The sequence below is a fragment of the Tribolium madens genome, unplaced genomic scaffold, assembly GCF_015345945.1.
Source record: "Tribolium madens isolate multiple individuals breed KSU strain unplaced genomic scaffold, Tmad_KSU_1.1 Scaffold_71;HRSCAF=194;Tcas5.2_LG6, whole genome shotgun sequence".
In the NCBI taxonomy this organism is placed as follows: Eukaryota; Metazoa; Arthropoda; class Insecta; order Coleoptera; family Tenebrionidae; genus Tribolium; species Tribolium madens.
Genome location: NW_025401041.1, coordinates 1,399,532 through 1,416,552, shown reverse-complemented (window position 1 = coordinate 1,416,552; position 17,021 = coordinate 1,399,532). Strand labels below are relative to the sequence as shown.

The 17,021-nt window shown below is 32.5% G+C and overlaps 2 protein-coding genes and 1 long non-coding RNA gene across 13 annotated transcripts; 1 reads left to right on the top strand and 2 right to left on the bottom strand.

Moving 5' to 3' along the window:
- Positions 1-406: 406 nt before the first annotated feature.
- LOC123008663 lies at positions 407-3,330 on the bottom strand. Of its 8 annotated transcripts, none has more exons than XR_006412975.1 (8): positions 3,195-3,330; positions 2,968-3,144; positions 2,845-2,916; positions 2,573-2,785; positions 2,354-2,529; positions 1,001-2,311; positions 724-948; positions 407-668 (listed from the first exon to the last, which is right to left on the bottom strand). It is a non-coding gene; the product is annotated as an uncharacterized LOC123008663 (long non-coding RNA). The 8 variants fall into 8 exon arrangements; XR_006412976.1 differs by having other exon boundaries at positions 1,001-2,297; positions 2,385-2,513; positions 3,195-3,329; XR_006412972.1 differs by having other exon boundaries at positions 1,001-2,529; positions 2,573-2,586; positions 2,658-2,785; positions 3,195-3,329.
- A 2,577-nt stretch (positions 3,331-5,907) lies between these two features.
- Positions 5,908-16,478, top strand: LOC123009432 (glucose-6-phosphate exchanger SLC37A2). 4 transcript variants are annotated; one of them, XM_044405744.1, is made up of 12 exons: positions 5,908-6,066; positions 6,128-6,280; positions 6,333-6,505; positions 6,561-6,781; positions 10,623-10,755; positions 10,807-10,973; positions 11,026-11,124; positions 11,198-11,242; positions 12,281-12,473; positions 13,751-13,899; positions 15,903-16,104; positions 16,155-16,478. In XM_044405744.1, exons 2-12 carry the CDS (start codon positions 6,180-6,182, stop codon positions 16,322-16,324), a joined length of 1,653 nt encoding a protein of 550 aa, XP_044261679.1. In that variant the 5' UTR covers positions 5,908-6,066; positions 6,128-6,179; the 3' UTR covers positions 16,325-16,478. The 4 variants fall into 4 exon arrangements, with proteins under 4 accessions (XP_044261679.1, XP_044261680.1, XP_044261677.1 ...); XM_044405745.1 differs by having other exon boundaries at positions 5,910-6,066; positions 6,133-6,280; XM_044405742.1 differs by having other exon boundaries at positions 5,913-6,066; positions 6,108-6,280.
- On the bottom strand, positions 16,375-17,011 carry LOC123009433 (gamma-secretase subunit pen-2). Its single transcript, XM_044405746.1, has 3 exons — positions 16,850-17,011; positions 16,697-16,801; positions 16,375-16,647 (listed from the first exon to the last, which is right to left on the bottom strand). The coding sequence occupies exons 1-3, from the start codon at positions 16,908-16,910 to the stop codon at positions 16,508-16,510; spliced, it is 306 nt and encodes a 101-aa protein (XP_044261681.1). The 5' UTR covers positions 16,911-17,011; the 3' UTR covers positions 16,375-16,507.
- Between the last annotated feature and the right edge of the window lie 10 nt (positions 17,012-17,021).

Here is a 17,021-nt window from a genome sequence, read left to right as displayed (position 1 = left end):
ATAAAAGCCACAAATAACATTGAACAGAGTTACAATTTAGGATACAGCTTCCTTGTTTCCTCTTTTAATAGCCTATAGCAAAAAAAATTGTAAAATTATTTTTCCAACAGAAATAAATAGAGTCTAAGTACAAACTTTAAACCCTCATAACTTCGAAATTTTTATAGATAAAATTTTTTTAACATTTTTTCCATGTTCCTGGTATCTTACCTTATATGGCATTTTTCTCTGGGGCGCGAGTTCTGGCGCACCCTGTATTGAAAGGGAATAAAACAATGAAAATTCTCACAAGAACTATTAGTATAATTACCTATGGGTAGGTACCTATTTTATTTGACTTGAATAAAATAATAAACATAATATGGAAAACTTTTATTTATATTTTTTACAATAAGCACAATCACACTTTCTTTTGTTTGCATGCTTTTTTAAATGTGCCACTATCCTGTACTCCGATTCCCTCGGATCCATATTTCGCGGAATTCTTGAATCTATTAATTCGGGCAGAATATTGTCCATATAAAAATTTTTAAGTTTGGGCAACATGTCTTCCCAAAAATCGGTATCCTTCACTGTTCTTTTCACAACGAAATTGACGTTTGTAAAAAGTATGAAGTATGTTCAATTGTCCTTGGACCTGGTAAAAATAGTTGTGGCTAGTTTTTATTCTGGAAACAAAAATAAAAATCAATAAGCATAGCTTGTAATAGAGTAAATACTCACTCAATATTCTCATCAACTAGTTTATAACACAGTTTGCCTGTGTTAATTTAGGGACCATCTAGGGTTTTCTCTTTTATGGAATAGAGACACTTTACCTCGATGATGCTCTCTTCCCCCAGTAACCCATCAGGACTGGCTCCCAAATATGAATAATTTTGGTTAATAAAAAGACCACATTTTTGTACGGTCGTTTTGTATTTTTCTTCAAATTTTTTATAGCTACGGCTTCGTGTAACCTACCGTAACTAATTGCAGGTGTATTTACTTCTTTACTTACGCTTTTACGGCGTTTTTACCCAATGTGGAATCAGTCATTTTACAAATTCTTCCAAAATTTGATGCCGTAATCCGATCTTTTCGCATCTCATGCCATAAAGGGTTGGTATGTTGCCCAGTTGAATCATGGTGAATTTTGTCCAATTCGGTAGCACTCATTTTTTGCAGAAAAGCTGCACGTCTTTTAGCAAATTCTTCGTCGGTTATATCAGGTTGAGCAGCTTGTGGACCATATTCACAATCTGTGGGGGCACCTCTTTTTCTGTTTTTAATTTTAACACCGCCAGCTTTGTAGTATTTAGCAACCCTATGTTTTTTGCGTTTGGCTAAAACACTTTTTAAAACATAGCCCGACGAGTTGTTGCTAAGTTTTTTCCCAGGAGCCAAGACGAACCAGTCGTATGAGCAAGAGCGGCTGCATAGGCTCTGGTGGCGTAGGAATACCTTTACTATAATTACTGAATCATTTTATTTTATTAAATGTCAAAGGGAGAATAAAGTTTAATATATATATTACACGCTCTTTCAGGTGTTCGGAGTTTTTAAATAACCTCGCACCTAAAAGTGAGCTTTTTTAGTTTGTAATGTAAATAATTATTGGACTCCAAACGAATTAATTAAGTATGAATTTTCAGTTTACATTTTAAATGAAGAAAACGCCATGTTCTTTTGGCTTCCCTGGGTTGTGTAGGACGGTGCGACCAGAATGTGATAAAAATTACAATAGAAATGGGCTAAGCCAAATATTGGGTGTGAACATTAAGCATAGTGAAACTAAATTCGTCTTCAACTTAACCTTAAGCTTACACTCAAATTTAAAAAAATTGATGATATTGTTGTTGAAAATTGAGAAAATTGATTGAGAGAAAACACATTTTTTTTTATGAGATAAGTCTTGCATTGCGGTGTGAAAAATGCAAAAATTTAAACAGTGATTTTGCAATAAATAAATTAGAAAAACAAAAAAAAAACGCTCAATCATAACAACAGAATTACGGTTCTGATAGCTTTTTAAAAATAATTTATAAATTTTCTACAGATGGTTACTCAGGTTTGATGTTCAAAATCATTTTACACCGTTACAAATAAATATAGAATTTTTAAGCTATTTTTCTGTATTATCAAAAAAAAAATTAAAAATAGTTTTGGTGTTCTATACCCTTAAGAGCGCGGAATCAAAGCAATGTTGAATGTCCAGAAATTGCGTGCACTAACTTCAAGGGGTAATTCCATACTTCAAAATATGAAAAGTTCCTATCTACATGGGTCCAAAAAAACATCCCCAGAAAGTTACGGCCCTGTAAAGTTGGGCCTTCAAATATGCTTTATTTTTAATTATTTTTGTTAATCTAACCAAATAAGAGAATCCAAATAATTAATCTCACCAAATAAGAGAATTCAAATCATTCATAAATACGGTTAGTTTGGATTAGCCAAATCACAGTTGACCCGTGGCACAGAACCGTAGTCAACGCGACGCCGATTTTATTTTCATTTATAGATGCTCAGAACACCTACAAAATAGAACGCCTACTTAATGGTTTTAAAAAGTTTCTTCGTGGCGTCATCATACGTCCGGCCCGTGAACTAGAAAAGGCGGCAATTTTGAAAGTATGTTTTGTTTTTAAAATACATTCCCTGTATGTATTTATTTATACCTTCCACTGGAGTCACTCTTTTGCGTGGACTATAAAACCACATTTTCGATAATTCTACATCTTCTTTTTGTGTTGTGGAAAAAGTCAGATCAATGGTGGTAATGGTGAAAAATAAATTTTCATCTGATCTGAAGAATGTTATGGGTTGAGAAAATTAAGAATTAAAACCTAAGTTTTAAAATCTTACCCACTTTTGGTACCGACACCGACGACGCATGTTTCCGCAACTCCTCACTGTTATATTCTTACGTGTATCTTTCTTTAATAAGCAAAAAGTTAGAAAGTGATGTTATTATTTAACTGAACTTACCTTGACAAATATTAACAGAACGCAATGAGTTGGGGAACAGACTTTTGAACACACTGGAGCTCTTAATTTAGTCTGGCAAAAAGTGGTTCCTTTTTCGAACGCGGAAACCGAAAGAGAGGCCCAGATTTAAATGGGAAGCCCACCACAGCAAAACAAGTTAGTTTGTGGAAACTCATTCTAAACAATTAGCAATTCTTATCGTAGATTAGTACAAAAATCAATTTTACCTCAAATTCCAGGAATTTATTTTACAAACAAGACTCAATTTTGTGTTTTTTCATTGATTGGGTTGACTGTTCAAATTTTGAAACCATGACCAACTTGTTTCAAATTTCAATCCCGCACACTTCACGCCGATAATTTAGAACTCTTTCTTTTATTATAAATCTAACAAAAAAAGCTGGAACCTAAATTTGTTGTTTATGTTGTGTGTCTACACCTATCGTCTACCTTTGAATGAAAATTTAAAATAAAAATAACATTCGCAAAAAATAAATAAATTTTATTATGAGAATGCTAATTGCGACCTCTGACGGCCGGACCAGAACTAAAATTTATCGAAAACGGTCTGGGCTATATTAGTCGGCTACCCCTGTATAAGGCACTAGATGCTGTCATAAACAGAGGTACTGCCATCCATATACATGGTGATTCTTTTAGGGCCTACATTAGAAACTTTTTAACTTAGAATGCAGATAGGAATTTGAAATTTTGTACACAACCCAAATCAACCGCTCTGAGTTCAACTAAATTGTTTTCAAAATGGTTGAACTTCCGGAACTATGAGAAATTGGCGCCAACTTTGAAATTTTAAATGGTAACCACTTATTTTTARTGCATTTTTAAATTCTCCTGTCRAAACTGAGTAAAATGTCTCTAGTTGTTAGTACTTATCTGTCATAGTTTTTGACCTATGTCAATTTTTTGGTCAAAATTTTCACTTGCAGGGGTTTATTCAAAACATCACAGCTCTTGAACCCTTTGCGATAAGTGAATATTTTTTTTGTTTTCGATAACCAAAGGTTCGAAAAGTTTCCTAGAATTTTCAAAATTGTCGACTGTCAAATTGCAAGGCTAGTATGATTTTTTGAAAATGATCATTAACAAACAGCTATAACTCAGTTTTTTCAAATGAAATGACTCTATTTTCTCAACGGCAATCAAAAGTATATCAATTTCTAGAAGGACTTTTATTAACATGTCCTATACCTATCTCTTACAGTTTTTGAAATAATCACAAAAAACATGTTAATGTTTTTATTTTTATAGTTAATCACGTAGGCTTTGGAAAAATACAATAAAGATATACCATAATTAATACAGATGTTCGATATCATTTTCAAACAGTACAAAACTCGATGGTGAACTGAATTGAGTGGCTTCCATTATTTTATTTGGTTGAAGATTATTAAATGCCGCCTCAATCCTTGCCTCAATTCTCCGTAATTCCGGATGGGTGTTGTGTAGACTAATAAATACGTATTGATCATTTTCCAAAGCCTACGTTAATTACTATAAAAATAAAAAAAAAAACAACACGTTTTTCGTGTTTATTTCAGAAACTGTAAGAGATGGATATAGGACATGTTGATAAAAATCCTTCTACAAATTCACGTATTTTCGATTGCCGTTGAGAAAATGGGGTCATTTTATTTGAAAAAACTGAGTTATTGCTGTTTGTTAAATATCATTTTCAAAAAATCATATAAGCTTTGCAATTTTACAGTTGTCAATTTTGAAAATTTTAGGAAACTCTTCGAACCTTTGGTTATTGAATGCAAAAAAAATTATTCACTTATCGCAAACGGTTCAAGAGCTGTGATGTTTTTAATAAACCTCTGCAAATAAAAATTTTGAGCAAAAAATTGACATATGTCAGAAACTATGACAAATAAGTACTAACAACTAGGTATATTTTACTCAGTTTGGAGAGGAGAATTCAAAAATGCAATAAAAATAAGTGGTTACTATTTAAAATTTCAAAGTTGGCGCCAATTTCTCGTATTTCCGGAAGTTCAGCCATTTTGAAAATAATTTAATTGAACTTAGACTGGTCGATTTGAGTTGTGTACAAAATTTCAAATTTCTATCTGCATTAGAAGTTAAAAAGTTTCTAATATAGGCCATAAAAGAATCATCTTGTATATAATACTAGTATTATATATATGCTGCCATCATATGTTTTTGACACTGACAGCGGCTTTTTGACCTTGAAAAAAATCATGTCAATTTGACAAATTTATATCACAAAATTTAAAAAACTCACTAAAACTTGTATTGCGGCACTGCAAGTCAAAGATAAAACTCTTTAATTTGCCTCAATTTAGATGGCAAAATAGTTCAAACATTTCAATGCATAGAAACTCAAAACTCTTTAAGGTATTTYGCTAAAAAGATTAAAGAAGACAGATAGATTCAAAAATATAGGAGAGTATACGAATTTGCTCTGTATCTATTAGTATTACATAGTTTACCTTTTTCATTCGCAATTCCTTTTCTTCAGAAACATTTTTGCAGTATTTATAAAAAAAAAAACAGAATTATGTGTATTTACATCCTAGCGCAAAACCGTATCTTAATTCCGAAAACCATTGCCCAAAAATTCTTGAAAGTTATTTACAAACCACACGCACAGGCTTTGTGAACTGGGCCATGCACATCTTTATCTACCTACATTACCATTACTTTGCCACTTTTGCCTTTATTTGACCAACCTGTGAGACGTTTCTGAACTATTTCTTGGTTGTTTCAATGTATAAAAGTATGTAATATGAATTGTTCAACCCACGTTTTTTATTTATAAAATGTTTCCGGAGAGTTTCCGCCTAAATTGGCACTTATGACAGCATCTAGTACCTTACCTCTGTATAGATGGAAGAGTGTCCCATCTGATCTGTTAGTTAATCTGTGCTTCTGCGGTCTAGTGAATTTTGTTTTTTTGAGCTGGCAACACAGCTTTTAACATTTGACGTTGACGTTTTCGTTGCTTTGAATGTTTATAATCTATTTCCTCGAAAACCAATTATTTGGAACATAAATTATCAGTTTAACAATAATGATCCACGATTAAGATAACAACTTTTTATTTTTAATTTTATGGTAAGTAAAACTCAACACAAAAATTTTAAGGTTATGTTTAGTTTCATTATTGCGTGGCAAGATTAGCCTTTGTTGCCACACATCAGTTTTCCATCTGCTATCGTAAATGGAAAATGAGTTACTTGTCCTCGAGACATATCCCATGGGGCGTGAGATTTTTACAAAAACTGACCGACAGATGCTGTCCAAGGCTGCATTTCAACAGAGAATTATGGTACTAGCCACAGCTTCTTAGACACAAAAATTCTACTTTTATTTATTTCCAGCTACCGCGGTAGTGTTGTGTTCCTTACTTATATGGCCTACATGAGTTACCACTTGTCTCGGAAACCAATTTCAGTAGTTAAGGCTGTTTTACATCAAAACTGTAGTGGTCTAACGCCTCCACCAGATGTGATTCCTGGGAATAAATCGCATTGGTGCGATTGGGCGCCTTTTAGTAAGATGATATGAGCGACTTGAATTGAATTTCCTTCATTATTTCCTTGTTTTAGATGGATCTGATGCTAGTGCATCACAACTATTGGGAGAGTTGGATTCCTCGTTTTTATTCTGCTACGCAATTGCTATGTTTATTTCAGGATTTGTTGCCGAAAGAGTTAATTTGAGATACTTTCTAAGTCTGGGGATGTTAATGTCTGGCATATTCAGCTATTTGTTTGGTATTGCCAAAAGTTATAATATACATAATTTAAGTTATTACATAATAGTACAAGTAAGTATTTAAATAGTTGTACAATACAAAGGTTTTACATGGTCCAAATTTTGTCTGTTTTAAATTTGGCGTCAGAAACGTGAACAAACCATCGTATTGAAAGTTGATATTTAAAAATTGTGATCCGTTCACAATACACTCATTACCGCCAACTATGGCACCAAATTTAACACTTGTTACATACAAATCTAAGTACATAACATTTATAACGTTTCTCTGTATTTACCTAAAAACACAAAATATAGATTTTCTGCTGATCCAAATTTTTACAGATAAAATTGGGTCAGTACTTGCATTTAATGTCACACAAAATCAAAAAAAATCATTTTATATTTCTTAAAACTGCTTCAATACCAATTTTTGTTGTTCTGTTATTTTGTTATTAAGCAATATTTTTATTGTAATACTTGATATATCGAAACTATTTATTTTTTACATACATACAGGGTGTCTCAACGAGTTGAAAAAGTCATTAGTGATTTTTAAAAAAAAAATTACCTATAAAAATTTCGAAGTTATGAGAGTTTAAATTTTGAGCTTTGACTCTATTTATTTGTGTTGAAAAAAAATTTTTTTTTGCTACCGAGTATTAGAAGAGGAAACAAGGTTACGCTTCGCTTACCTTGGTCTGTGACGCTGTATTGGCCCTTCGGGCCATTTTATATTGTGTGTCCCCGTTTTGTAATTATGGTTTGTTGCTTTTTAAATTGCTTAGCTCTTTACGGGAATTGATGTGAATTGATCGTTAATTTGCATTTATTCGATGAAAAAAGGCGAAAAGAAAAATTTTTTCTTTAATGGTCAATCTAATCTAATTTTTCAGTTGAGTGGGGCTCACGGGGACTGCGCCCCCGATGGGGCTCACTAGGGCAACGCCCCCGATTAGGGTTTACGAAGGCTGCGTCCCTGAGTGGGGCTTAAGGGGGTTGCGCCCCCAAGTGGGGCTCACGAAAGCTACGCATCCGATGGGGCTCATCCGATTCAAGATTAACGCGCCACGGCGCCCACTCTAACTCTAACCGGTCTCCTATGCGATGCCGTGTTGGTTAGAGGTGTGTAATATGCGGTCATAACCTCACTTTTCCCGAATTTTAGTGATAACAGGCGTTTCCGTCAGCCGATCGGCTCCAAAATCAATAGGGTTCTTAAGGCGGCCGAGGGGCACCTACTGGCCAAATTTCATCGAAAAAGAATGTTTCTGTGAAGAGTTATCGCGGTTCGCAGAAATCCGGACAGACAGACAGACAAAAATTTCACTTTTTTTTTCGACGTAGAATCGATTGGTACAAGTTTCATCGCGATACGACTTCAAATGGCCGAGATATCGAGGGTTTCTTGTTCGAAAAAGTGAAACCTACATAGAAAATTTTTTGAAGAAAAAAATTTTCTTAACAAGGAAGCTGTATCCTAAGTTGTAACTCTGTTCAATTTTATTTGTACTTTTATTGGCAAAATTTTTGTACCTTTACGAATATAATTGGCAAAAAAAAACATAAGATCATCAGTATCATTAAATAGACATAAAAAATGTCAAATGTCAAATTTAATACAGATAGAATTTTTTAAACATTTTTTCCATGTTTCTGGTGTCTTATCTTACTTGAAATTTTTCTCTGGGGCGCGAATTCTGATGCACTCTGTATATAGGACGTTGATAAATACTAATCTAGTCCATCGCCTGAAATTATTTTCAACTATACACCGTGTCTCAAAAATAAGTTACAATACAAACTTGTGTTTTTTTAAATGAAACACCATATGTTTCTTAGCGTTTTTTGATGATAATGTTTTTAAGCTAAACTTTTATTGGTCGATGTTGCTTAGTTTTAAAAATAAGATGGTTTTTTGACTAAAACATACACTTTTTAAAAATTCATTACACAAAAACACTACCGAAAAGAAGAAGGTACAAACTATAAGTAACATTTTTTTAGTGTGTTGCATTTACAAAGATAAAAAAAAATGAAGGCGTTTGTTAAAAGTTCAAACCTAAAAAAATTAAATGAAATTAATTAATTAAACCCTGTTTATTGTTTTTGCATTTAAGATATTAAGATCTTTCTAAAATTATTTACTTTAGGTTTAGGTTAGGTTTATAATCAATAAGTAAAAAGATATTTAACGTTAAACATTAACAAAGAATAATTACTATTGTTTCAGTAGCCACAAAGTGCACAGTTGCACAAGAGATGAAAGAAATATCACTTAATAATCACATTTGTGTTAAACTGAATTCATTATTCTTTATTTTTACATTAAAATAATTCAAATGTTAGTATTTATAACGACTTTTGCAATCTCTGGATAAAACAACGGATAAGTGATCCGTGGTGGAATTACTATGATTGCCATAGTATCAACAACGCTCAGATATTGATAGACATTGTTGCTACAATTGATATTGAATGTTAAATATCTTTTCATTTATCAATTCTAGACATTAAAAGTTTTTTTTTTAGATAGACAATTTATCAATCTTTTAGATACAAAAATTTAAATAGTGTGTTCCATTAAAATTTTTCAAGTTATTTAACATTTAACTTCTTAATTTATTAATCTTTTTAAATGCAAAACACTAAAAAATTGCTACAGTTTTAAATTCGGTACTTTCTTCTTTGCAGAAATAAGAAAAAATTTGTTCTAGCTGTCTTACTTTTTGTGTAACAAATTTTTGAAAAGTGCATGTTTTTGTCAAAAAAAAGACGTCTTATTTCTAAAATTAAGCAAAATCGACTAATAAAAGTTTAGCGTAAAAACATTGTTATAAAAGGCTACATGCAAAAATGCAAAGAAACATACGGCGGTGTTTCATTTTAAAAAATACAAGATTGTATCGTAACTTACTTTTGGGACATGCTGTATAGTTGAAAATAATTTTAGGCTATGGACTAGATTAATATCTATAAATGTCCTATACATTTTTTTTATTTTACCATTAAAAGGTCACTAATGGCCTTTTTTAACTCGCTGGGACATCCTGTATGTACAAAGTGTTTCACATAAGTTTACCAGGGCCCTATTTCACCAACTTGCAACTTTGCGCTTTCTACTTTGCGTTCACCAACACCAGTATACAGGATGATTCAAAAGTGTCGGACCAACTCTCGAATTTCAGCTAAGCATAAAAATGAATGAATTTTTGAGAAAAACAGAACCGTCAATTTCCATATTATCTTTTAGGCATCTTAGTTCTTTTGTTTCCGATGTTGTTGGATTTTATTCATTGTTGAATTATTTGTTAGTTTGTTACATGTTTTTTGCACCGTAAGACACAAATTGGTGATTTTTTTTCTACAGATTTTTACACTCTTGTAAAATCTGACGTTTTCCCCCAATTAATTCAAGATTACATAATTTGAACGGCCAAAAACTTAACTCAAAACCTAATCTTTGAAAAGCTATATCTTGTGAAAAAAGGTTCAAACAATTTTTTTGTCTTTGAAACTTTTAACCCAGTTAGATGTCTTTTATCACCACCCAATGGGTTTACGACTCGATAAACTTTACCTTAGTGAATAATAGCCGTCATTATACTCGAATACCCTTGGTAACGGTTATCAAATTAATCATTATTTTACTATTGCATGCTATTGCTATTTATTTCAAAGGAATACAACTACAGAAGACTGCAATTTTTCACTATTTTTAGTCGAGTTTGTAACGGATTATGCATTTTACAATTGCAGGCCTCGTAAAATTATGTGAAACCCCCTGTGTAATTAAACGTAATTTGTAATAAAATAAAAATAATAATAGTAAAGTAATAGGAGTAAAAGATATTGAAATCGTGAAACATTATATTTTTAATGGAGACGTGAGGTTTCAAGATAAATATTTTTAGGGTCTTGCCGGTGTTGCTCAAACAACTGGTTGGCCTGGAGTTGTTACCGTAATGAGCAACTGGTTTGGAAAGAAAAAACGCGGACTGATTTTCGGTCTTTGGAATTCCCACACTAGTATTGGCAATATTTTAGGTAATTAAGTGCGAATCTACAAAATATTTCGTCTAATTATGAAATATGTAGGCTCTCTAATAGCAGCAGAATACGTTGAAACTGACTGGTCGTTATCATTCATAATGCCAGGTTTGATTGTTGGAGTTGTAGGATTTGTTTTATTTTTATTTTTGGTGGTGAATCCTAGTGACGTCGGATGTACCGTAGCCGAACCGGAAGAACGAACCCAAAACGGGGTAAAAAACGACACTTGGCAATAATTTCGAATATTTTCTTTTTTCTCTTTAGCGACAGTATAGAAAATTGCAAGATCGGGTCGCTGATGTTGATAATGCGTCACGAATCAGTTGCGAAACCGACGATACCGATATTATTTTAGGCGAAGAGGTAGGTTTTTAGCTTACAAAATACTAATCTGTCGCTTTTACGCTGAAACTAACATCACGAAACATTATTTTAGGCCGTCTTAACACACAATATTCAGTACGCGTCCTTAGATGAATTTGTAAGTGCATGCTTTTTTTGTTTTGTTTTGTTTATTTTTAACTCCGGATGCAGAAAAGATGTCTCAAGGTTTTATCACTGTTTTTTCGTCTGCGGCTCTTTACTAAAGTCTTTTCAAGAAACAAATTTTTATGAATGCGACTGTCAAAATTAGAAAAAAAAGTGTATAGAGATAATTGGCATCTACCGTGCGATCAAATAAAAAATAAATTAGAGTAGGCGTCGATTAAATTCTACAGTTGGCAACACATTAGCTGTGAATCTCTTTCCACACAAACTGAAAGTAAAAATGACAATCTACCGTTTTCCTCTTGTACAGTAATAAAAATTTTCTGCTCTAAAGTGAACAAACATTATTTCACTCAAAAGGAATAAAATTCAAACTTGTCAAAGTTTCCGCTGACATTTGATGTCAAAAATCAGGATTGCCATCTGAAGGGCTTGAATCACCGCCTACTCTAATTTATTTTTTTTTGATCGCATGGTATAAAATTAATAAAAGCCTAACGTTTAATCTCATTTAAATATTTTATATTTTACTTATACCTAGGGCTTTATCTTTTGTTTATAGCTGTTAAGACAACTAAACACTTTAAAAATCGAAGTTTAAATTCGAGCGACCGGAGGGAGCGAGAATTTAATATGCTGAAACTTTTAAACTATAAAACTCGTGTTGTCTTCAAGATTTTTTGCAACACTAATATTGAATCAGAACTTTTACTAAATTCAGAAATTATTGTAAAGAAGTATGTCGAAATAATATCAAAATTGATAAAAAAATATGCATCAGCGTATTCATAACGTACTTTTTGTATTATACTTCTATCATAATCCTAAATTAAAACACGCTGCAGCGTGCGTAATTTGGCCTTTATAGCACGCTGAAATTTTAAAGTTGTCTAGGTAACAAGAAATAGTGAAATGTCTGAACCAATTACAACGTGAAAAAATGTGCTTAACAACGTAAACTAGTAACCGTCTCTACGAAAACGATTCACAAACAACCTTTGTTTTTTTTTTAATTTTTTTTTTTTTCAAGGAAGTGCAAAGAAGACTCACCGAAAGGACTCGTCTATTGCCTGGAAATGATGCTTCTTCCAGAGACACCGCCATTGGTTTCCTAGGAGCCTGTCGTATTCCCGGGGTGATTGAATATTCACTTTCGTTGTTTTTTTCAAAACTCGTCAGTTATACGTTTTTGTACTGGTTACCGTTGTACGTAAAAGAATCACGTGAGTGGAAAAAGAATTTTTTTATTCATGGAATTACAATTACAAGTTTTACCGCCCGCAAAAAAATTAATACTTTTAGTTGTGTTAAAATAAATCCTTAAAGCACAAACGCTTAAATGCTTAAATATTGACTCCCTAAAATGAGTCTTTTTCGAACTCAATAAAATAGTACGTAAAAGGGTTATTTTCTTGTACTTGTAACAAAAATAACTATTTGTAATTTGCCTCCGTTTTGATTCTCTAATAGACATATTAAAAAATATGTGCGATGCCTAAATAGTCGAAAGGCGACTAGATCAAATTTTGACTTTTAAAATTAAAAAAAAAGACTTTTTAAAAAAAAAGACATTATACCAAATGTCGCACTAATCCCTAAATCAATTAAAGTAAAAATTTGTGTTTAAAAACGGCATAGGTAGAAGGGCAAATTACAAAAAATATGTAGTATAAAAAACTCGTTTCGTAAGACCTTGAAATACTCATTCGAAGTTATGAGGGTTTAAAGTTTGCTCTTTGACTCTATTTATTTCTGTTGGAAAAGTAATTTTCCAAGTTTTTTTGCTATAGGCTATTAAAAGAGGAAACAAGAAAGCTGTATCCTAAATTGTAACTCTCTTCAATGTTATTTGTGGCTTTTATTGGCAAAATTTTTGTCCCTAAATAATTGTAAAAAAAATATACAAGATCATCAGTATCATTAAATAGATATAAAAAATGTCAAATGTCGAAAAAAATGTCAAAATTTTTTGACAGAGAATTTTTTAAATATTTTTTTCATGTTCCTGGTATCTTACCTTACTTGAAAATTTTCTCTGGCGCACCCTGTATACTTTTTTTCATATTAATGTGCATCAAGTTAATTTAAAGGCCGATTTACACAAAAAGTGTTATTAAATGTAATTCAGAAGAAATTTAATCATATCAATAATGACAAAAATCCTTATGTTTGCTATCCTATGTTGTTAATTGTAATTATTTTTGCTACATGGTGTACACCATTTATTTGAAAAAATATTTTTAGGGAAGATTGAGATTAGGATTGTTTGAATTTTCGCATGGTTGCCACCTTAAAATAATCCCTTTCAATGCGCATTAATATGAAAACGAATATAACTGTCCACCGTAAAGTAGTCCCAACGATTTAGGAACATATTCGGGTCAGGCCTCAAACAACTCCCTCGATCGTTATGACATTTTTAACAGCCCTGAATACGTAAAACTATTTTTAGCGAAAAGTAAAAATTGGAATACCCTGTCTATTGTTTTTTTTTTTTTAGTGAAGATGGGCGCTACCCTAAGTGCTGATTTGTCAACTCTTTTCGATGTTGGAGGTATTGTGGGAGCCATTGCAGCAGGGGTTATAAGCGATCATAGCGGAATGTCCGCCACTACGTGTGTGGGGATGTTGGCAATGGCGGCCCCAATGGTGAGTTCGTAATATAAGTTTTATAGCTTTCAAGAAGAAAATAAAATTGACTATATTTTTATACTCTAAATAAAAATTGACGAATTGCTTTTATTCGTTACTTGATTCTATGTAAATAAATACGCGGTCAAGAGTTCTGAAAATTTTATAAACGTATGTCTTGAATATTGTAAATAACTGTCAGTTATCTGTCAAATTTACCAGTTTTGGCAATATTATTTATTTGCAAATTAGAAAATAATTTTTGATAAAGTTGTTTGTTGCTTATTACTGTAATTTTATGGTAATCGGAAAGAGGCGCACAGAAAAAAACTCACAAGAAAAAAGAGAAGGTACAGTTGTGAAATTAAAATTTCGGGCAGTATTTTCATTTTCATAATGTAAACTCTAAAACAACCTTTACATTAATAACCTCATTTTTTACTCTTGTCATGTTTGTCATTTTGACTTAAAAAATAGCGTCACCAACAGAAAAGTTTAATTGTCAAATGTCAGTCATGACAGTAAAAGGTAGTTTACAGTGAACTTTTTGATGTGACAGAAAAATACTGCCCGAAATTTTAATTCCGTAACTGTACATACGTCGTGTATGGTCTAAGACCTGGCGTAAATTCTTCGCGATGATCGATACATAATTTCAGCTATTTATTAATTTTATAATATAAAAAAATACCTACCAACTGTTTCAAGATACCTAAACATAATAAAACGAAATAAGTTTACAAACAAAATATATATTAAAAAAAATAATTATTTTTCTGATTAAAATTCTACCGCCACTGTGTTAAATATTGATTAAAACCAATTTCTTTCTAGGACAAACTAAAAGTCAGCATAACAGCTTTCTCGGTAGCATCATTATATTGTTCTGCCTACCCTCTGTGGTATAACTTAAATAATTTGACATCCTCTAAAACGTAACAATTTAGGCAAGACATACGTTGATGACATTTTCACAGCACTCTTAACTACGTTTTTCTTCAGACACATGTTACAATGATTGTACAGCGTGATCAACAATGAATGTTGGTAACAATGAAAATTTGAATGATTTTGGTACCACTGTAATTTAAACTCATTTCCGGTTGTCAGATTTGACAGGCAAATTTCAAATTTATCGTCAAAGGTTCGTTTTTATAACATTTTATTTATTAAAATGGTTTTTACACTGGAACACGACATTTTTATTGGGATGGCCTATTTTCGTACCGGAATTTACGATGTTAATAACGGTTGGGAGTATTCTACGGATGAAGCATTCAACCAATTTCGGGGCATGTTCCCTGAAGAAGTTGTCACCTTGCCTGTATTTAGACAGCACTGTATGCAATTGGTCCAGTGTTACCTACAAACAGGTGATGTAAAGAAGCCCAAACCCGTCGGTAGACCATCTATCCTTACGGAAGATGTAGTCGAGGACATTAGAAGTAGAATGGATGAAGATCCTCAAAAATCAGTGAGAAAGCTTTCACTCCAGACAGGTCTGATCCTTATCTAAACCACAAACATCCAAAGTTGTTTACAAGGCACCTTTAAGGGCCTAGTAATCCTTACCAGTAAAAATCCCATCATTCCTTTTCCTTTTTTAGAGGCTTATCATATGACAGCTGTGTAACTGTCTTAAAGAAAAAATTAAAGCGTTACCCTTACAAGTTCTCCATGATCCAATCCTTGCATCCCCCAGATTACCAAGAAAGGGTTAATTTTTGCTGTTGCACGGCACGAATACCAATGACCGATGCGGGCACAAATACACGCCAGGAAGTTGACAAAACAGACATTTTCAACATTTATTGTATATCTTGGCTGTCAACGAGTGCCAGCCACACCACAGGTGGCACATAACCTAATTTTCTTTTAATGTCACGTCAAGTTAAAACATCCGGTCAGTGCCAATTACTAGACAAAAAAAAAACACCAATACTTTTCAATTGTTTCATTGCCAACAGACTCAGTCATTGTTGATCACGCTGTATTAAGTACATTTTCCATTTTTTTTTCAGATGTACATTTATCAAAAACTAAGCTACTACAGTTTGGCTTTAAATATGGTATTACTGATAGTCGTCGGAATCCTAGTGAATGGGCCTTACGCTCTAATTACAACTGCCGTTTCAGCCGAATTAGGCACACATTCCAGCCTAGAAGGTAATTCGAAGGCATTAGCTACAGTTACTGCTATTATTGACGGAACTGGTTCAATCGGTTTGTAGTAAATTAAATGTAATGAACTTTTAAAAATGCAAAAATTACAGGTGCAGCTGTTGGACCATTATTGGCTGGCTTTGTATCAAACTATGGATGGTCCAATGTATTCATCATGTTGATGATATCTGACATTTTAGCTTTAATTTTATTATTACGATTAGTTAAACATGAAATCCACAGATGTCGAAGTATAAGAAGAGAAATGCGTATAGAATGACATTAAGTTAGTGTTGTTATGTTCTTAAGTAACAACACAAAATAGCCTAATTTTAATTAAATTATTAAATTTTATTGTGATATAATAGTTGCAATTATATGTCGTAAAAATATAAGTAAAGGTATACCGAACTTCTATTAAAGTTGACAATTGGAATAAATAGTGTTTGATTTGTATTTTGACTTATGGGGATCCTAATGGTATTATAAATGAAATGTTGTCTGCAAATTCGCCCCAACTCGTACGGTTCACTTGGAATATTGTTACCCAGGTCACAATAATCACAAACCAAATTAACGATCCTATTGCTGAATAAATAACATCTAAAATTTGGAAAAGTTAGAAGATTTTTAAACATTGTAGAAACCTCACATCTGCGTATTTCTTTCTGTTCCTCATATTCGGGCTTTCGGAAAGCTTCTTGAAAAAACCAAATTGCGTTAACTGTCCAGATAAACGGTAAGAAGGCTAATCCAGCTGAAGGAACAAAATTAGGTTAGAGCAATATTTTGCATAAATTCTCACCTCTAAAGTACCAACGGCATAAATAAAGTTTTTTATCGTTCGTCATTTTTGATAAATCCATCTTTGGTAATGTTTTTTATTTATTTATCACCTAAAATAATATCCAAAACATTACAGATATGACACATGAAATTACTGTTGGAAAATTTTATACCTAAGGTTGGCAGTACCA

What these genes read in the sequence shown, in the direction of transcription:
- LOC123009432 (XM_044405742.1), top strand. An exon ending in GTGCGATTGGGCGCCTTTTA is followed by an intron (nt 6,506 to 6,560) that starts GTAAGATGATAT and finishes TCCTTGTTTTAG; the next exon opens with ATGGATCTGATGCTAGTGCA. An exon ending in GTTGTACGTAAAAGAATCAC is followed by an intron (nt 12,474 to 13,750) that starts GTGAGTGGAAAA and finishes TTTTTTTTTTAG; the next exon opens with TGAAGATGGGCGCTACCCTA.
- LOC123009433 (XM_044405746.1), bottom strand. Translation starts at nt 16,910, where the DNA reads ATGGATTTATCAAAAATGACGAACGATAAAAAACTTTATTTATGCCGT. An exon ending in ATGCCGTTGGTACTTTAGAG is followed by an intron (nt 16,802 to 16,849) that starts GTGAGAATTTAT and finishes TTGTTCCTTCAG; the next exon opens with CTGGATTAGCCTTCTTACCG. An exon ending in ACAGAAAGAAATACGCAGAT is followed by an intron (nt 16,648 to 16,696) that starts GTGAGGTTTCTA and finishes TCCAAATTTTAG; the next exon opens with ATGTTATTTATTCAGCAATA.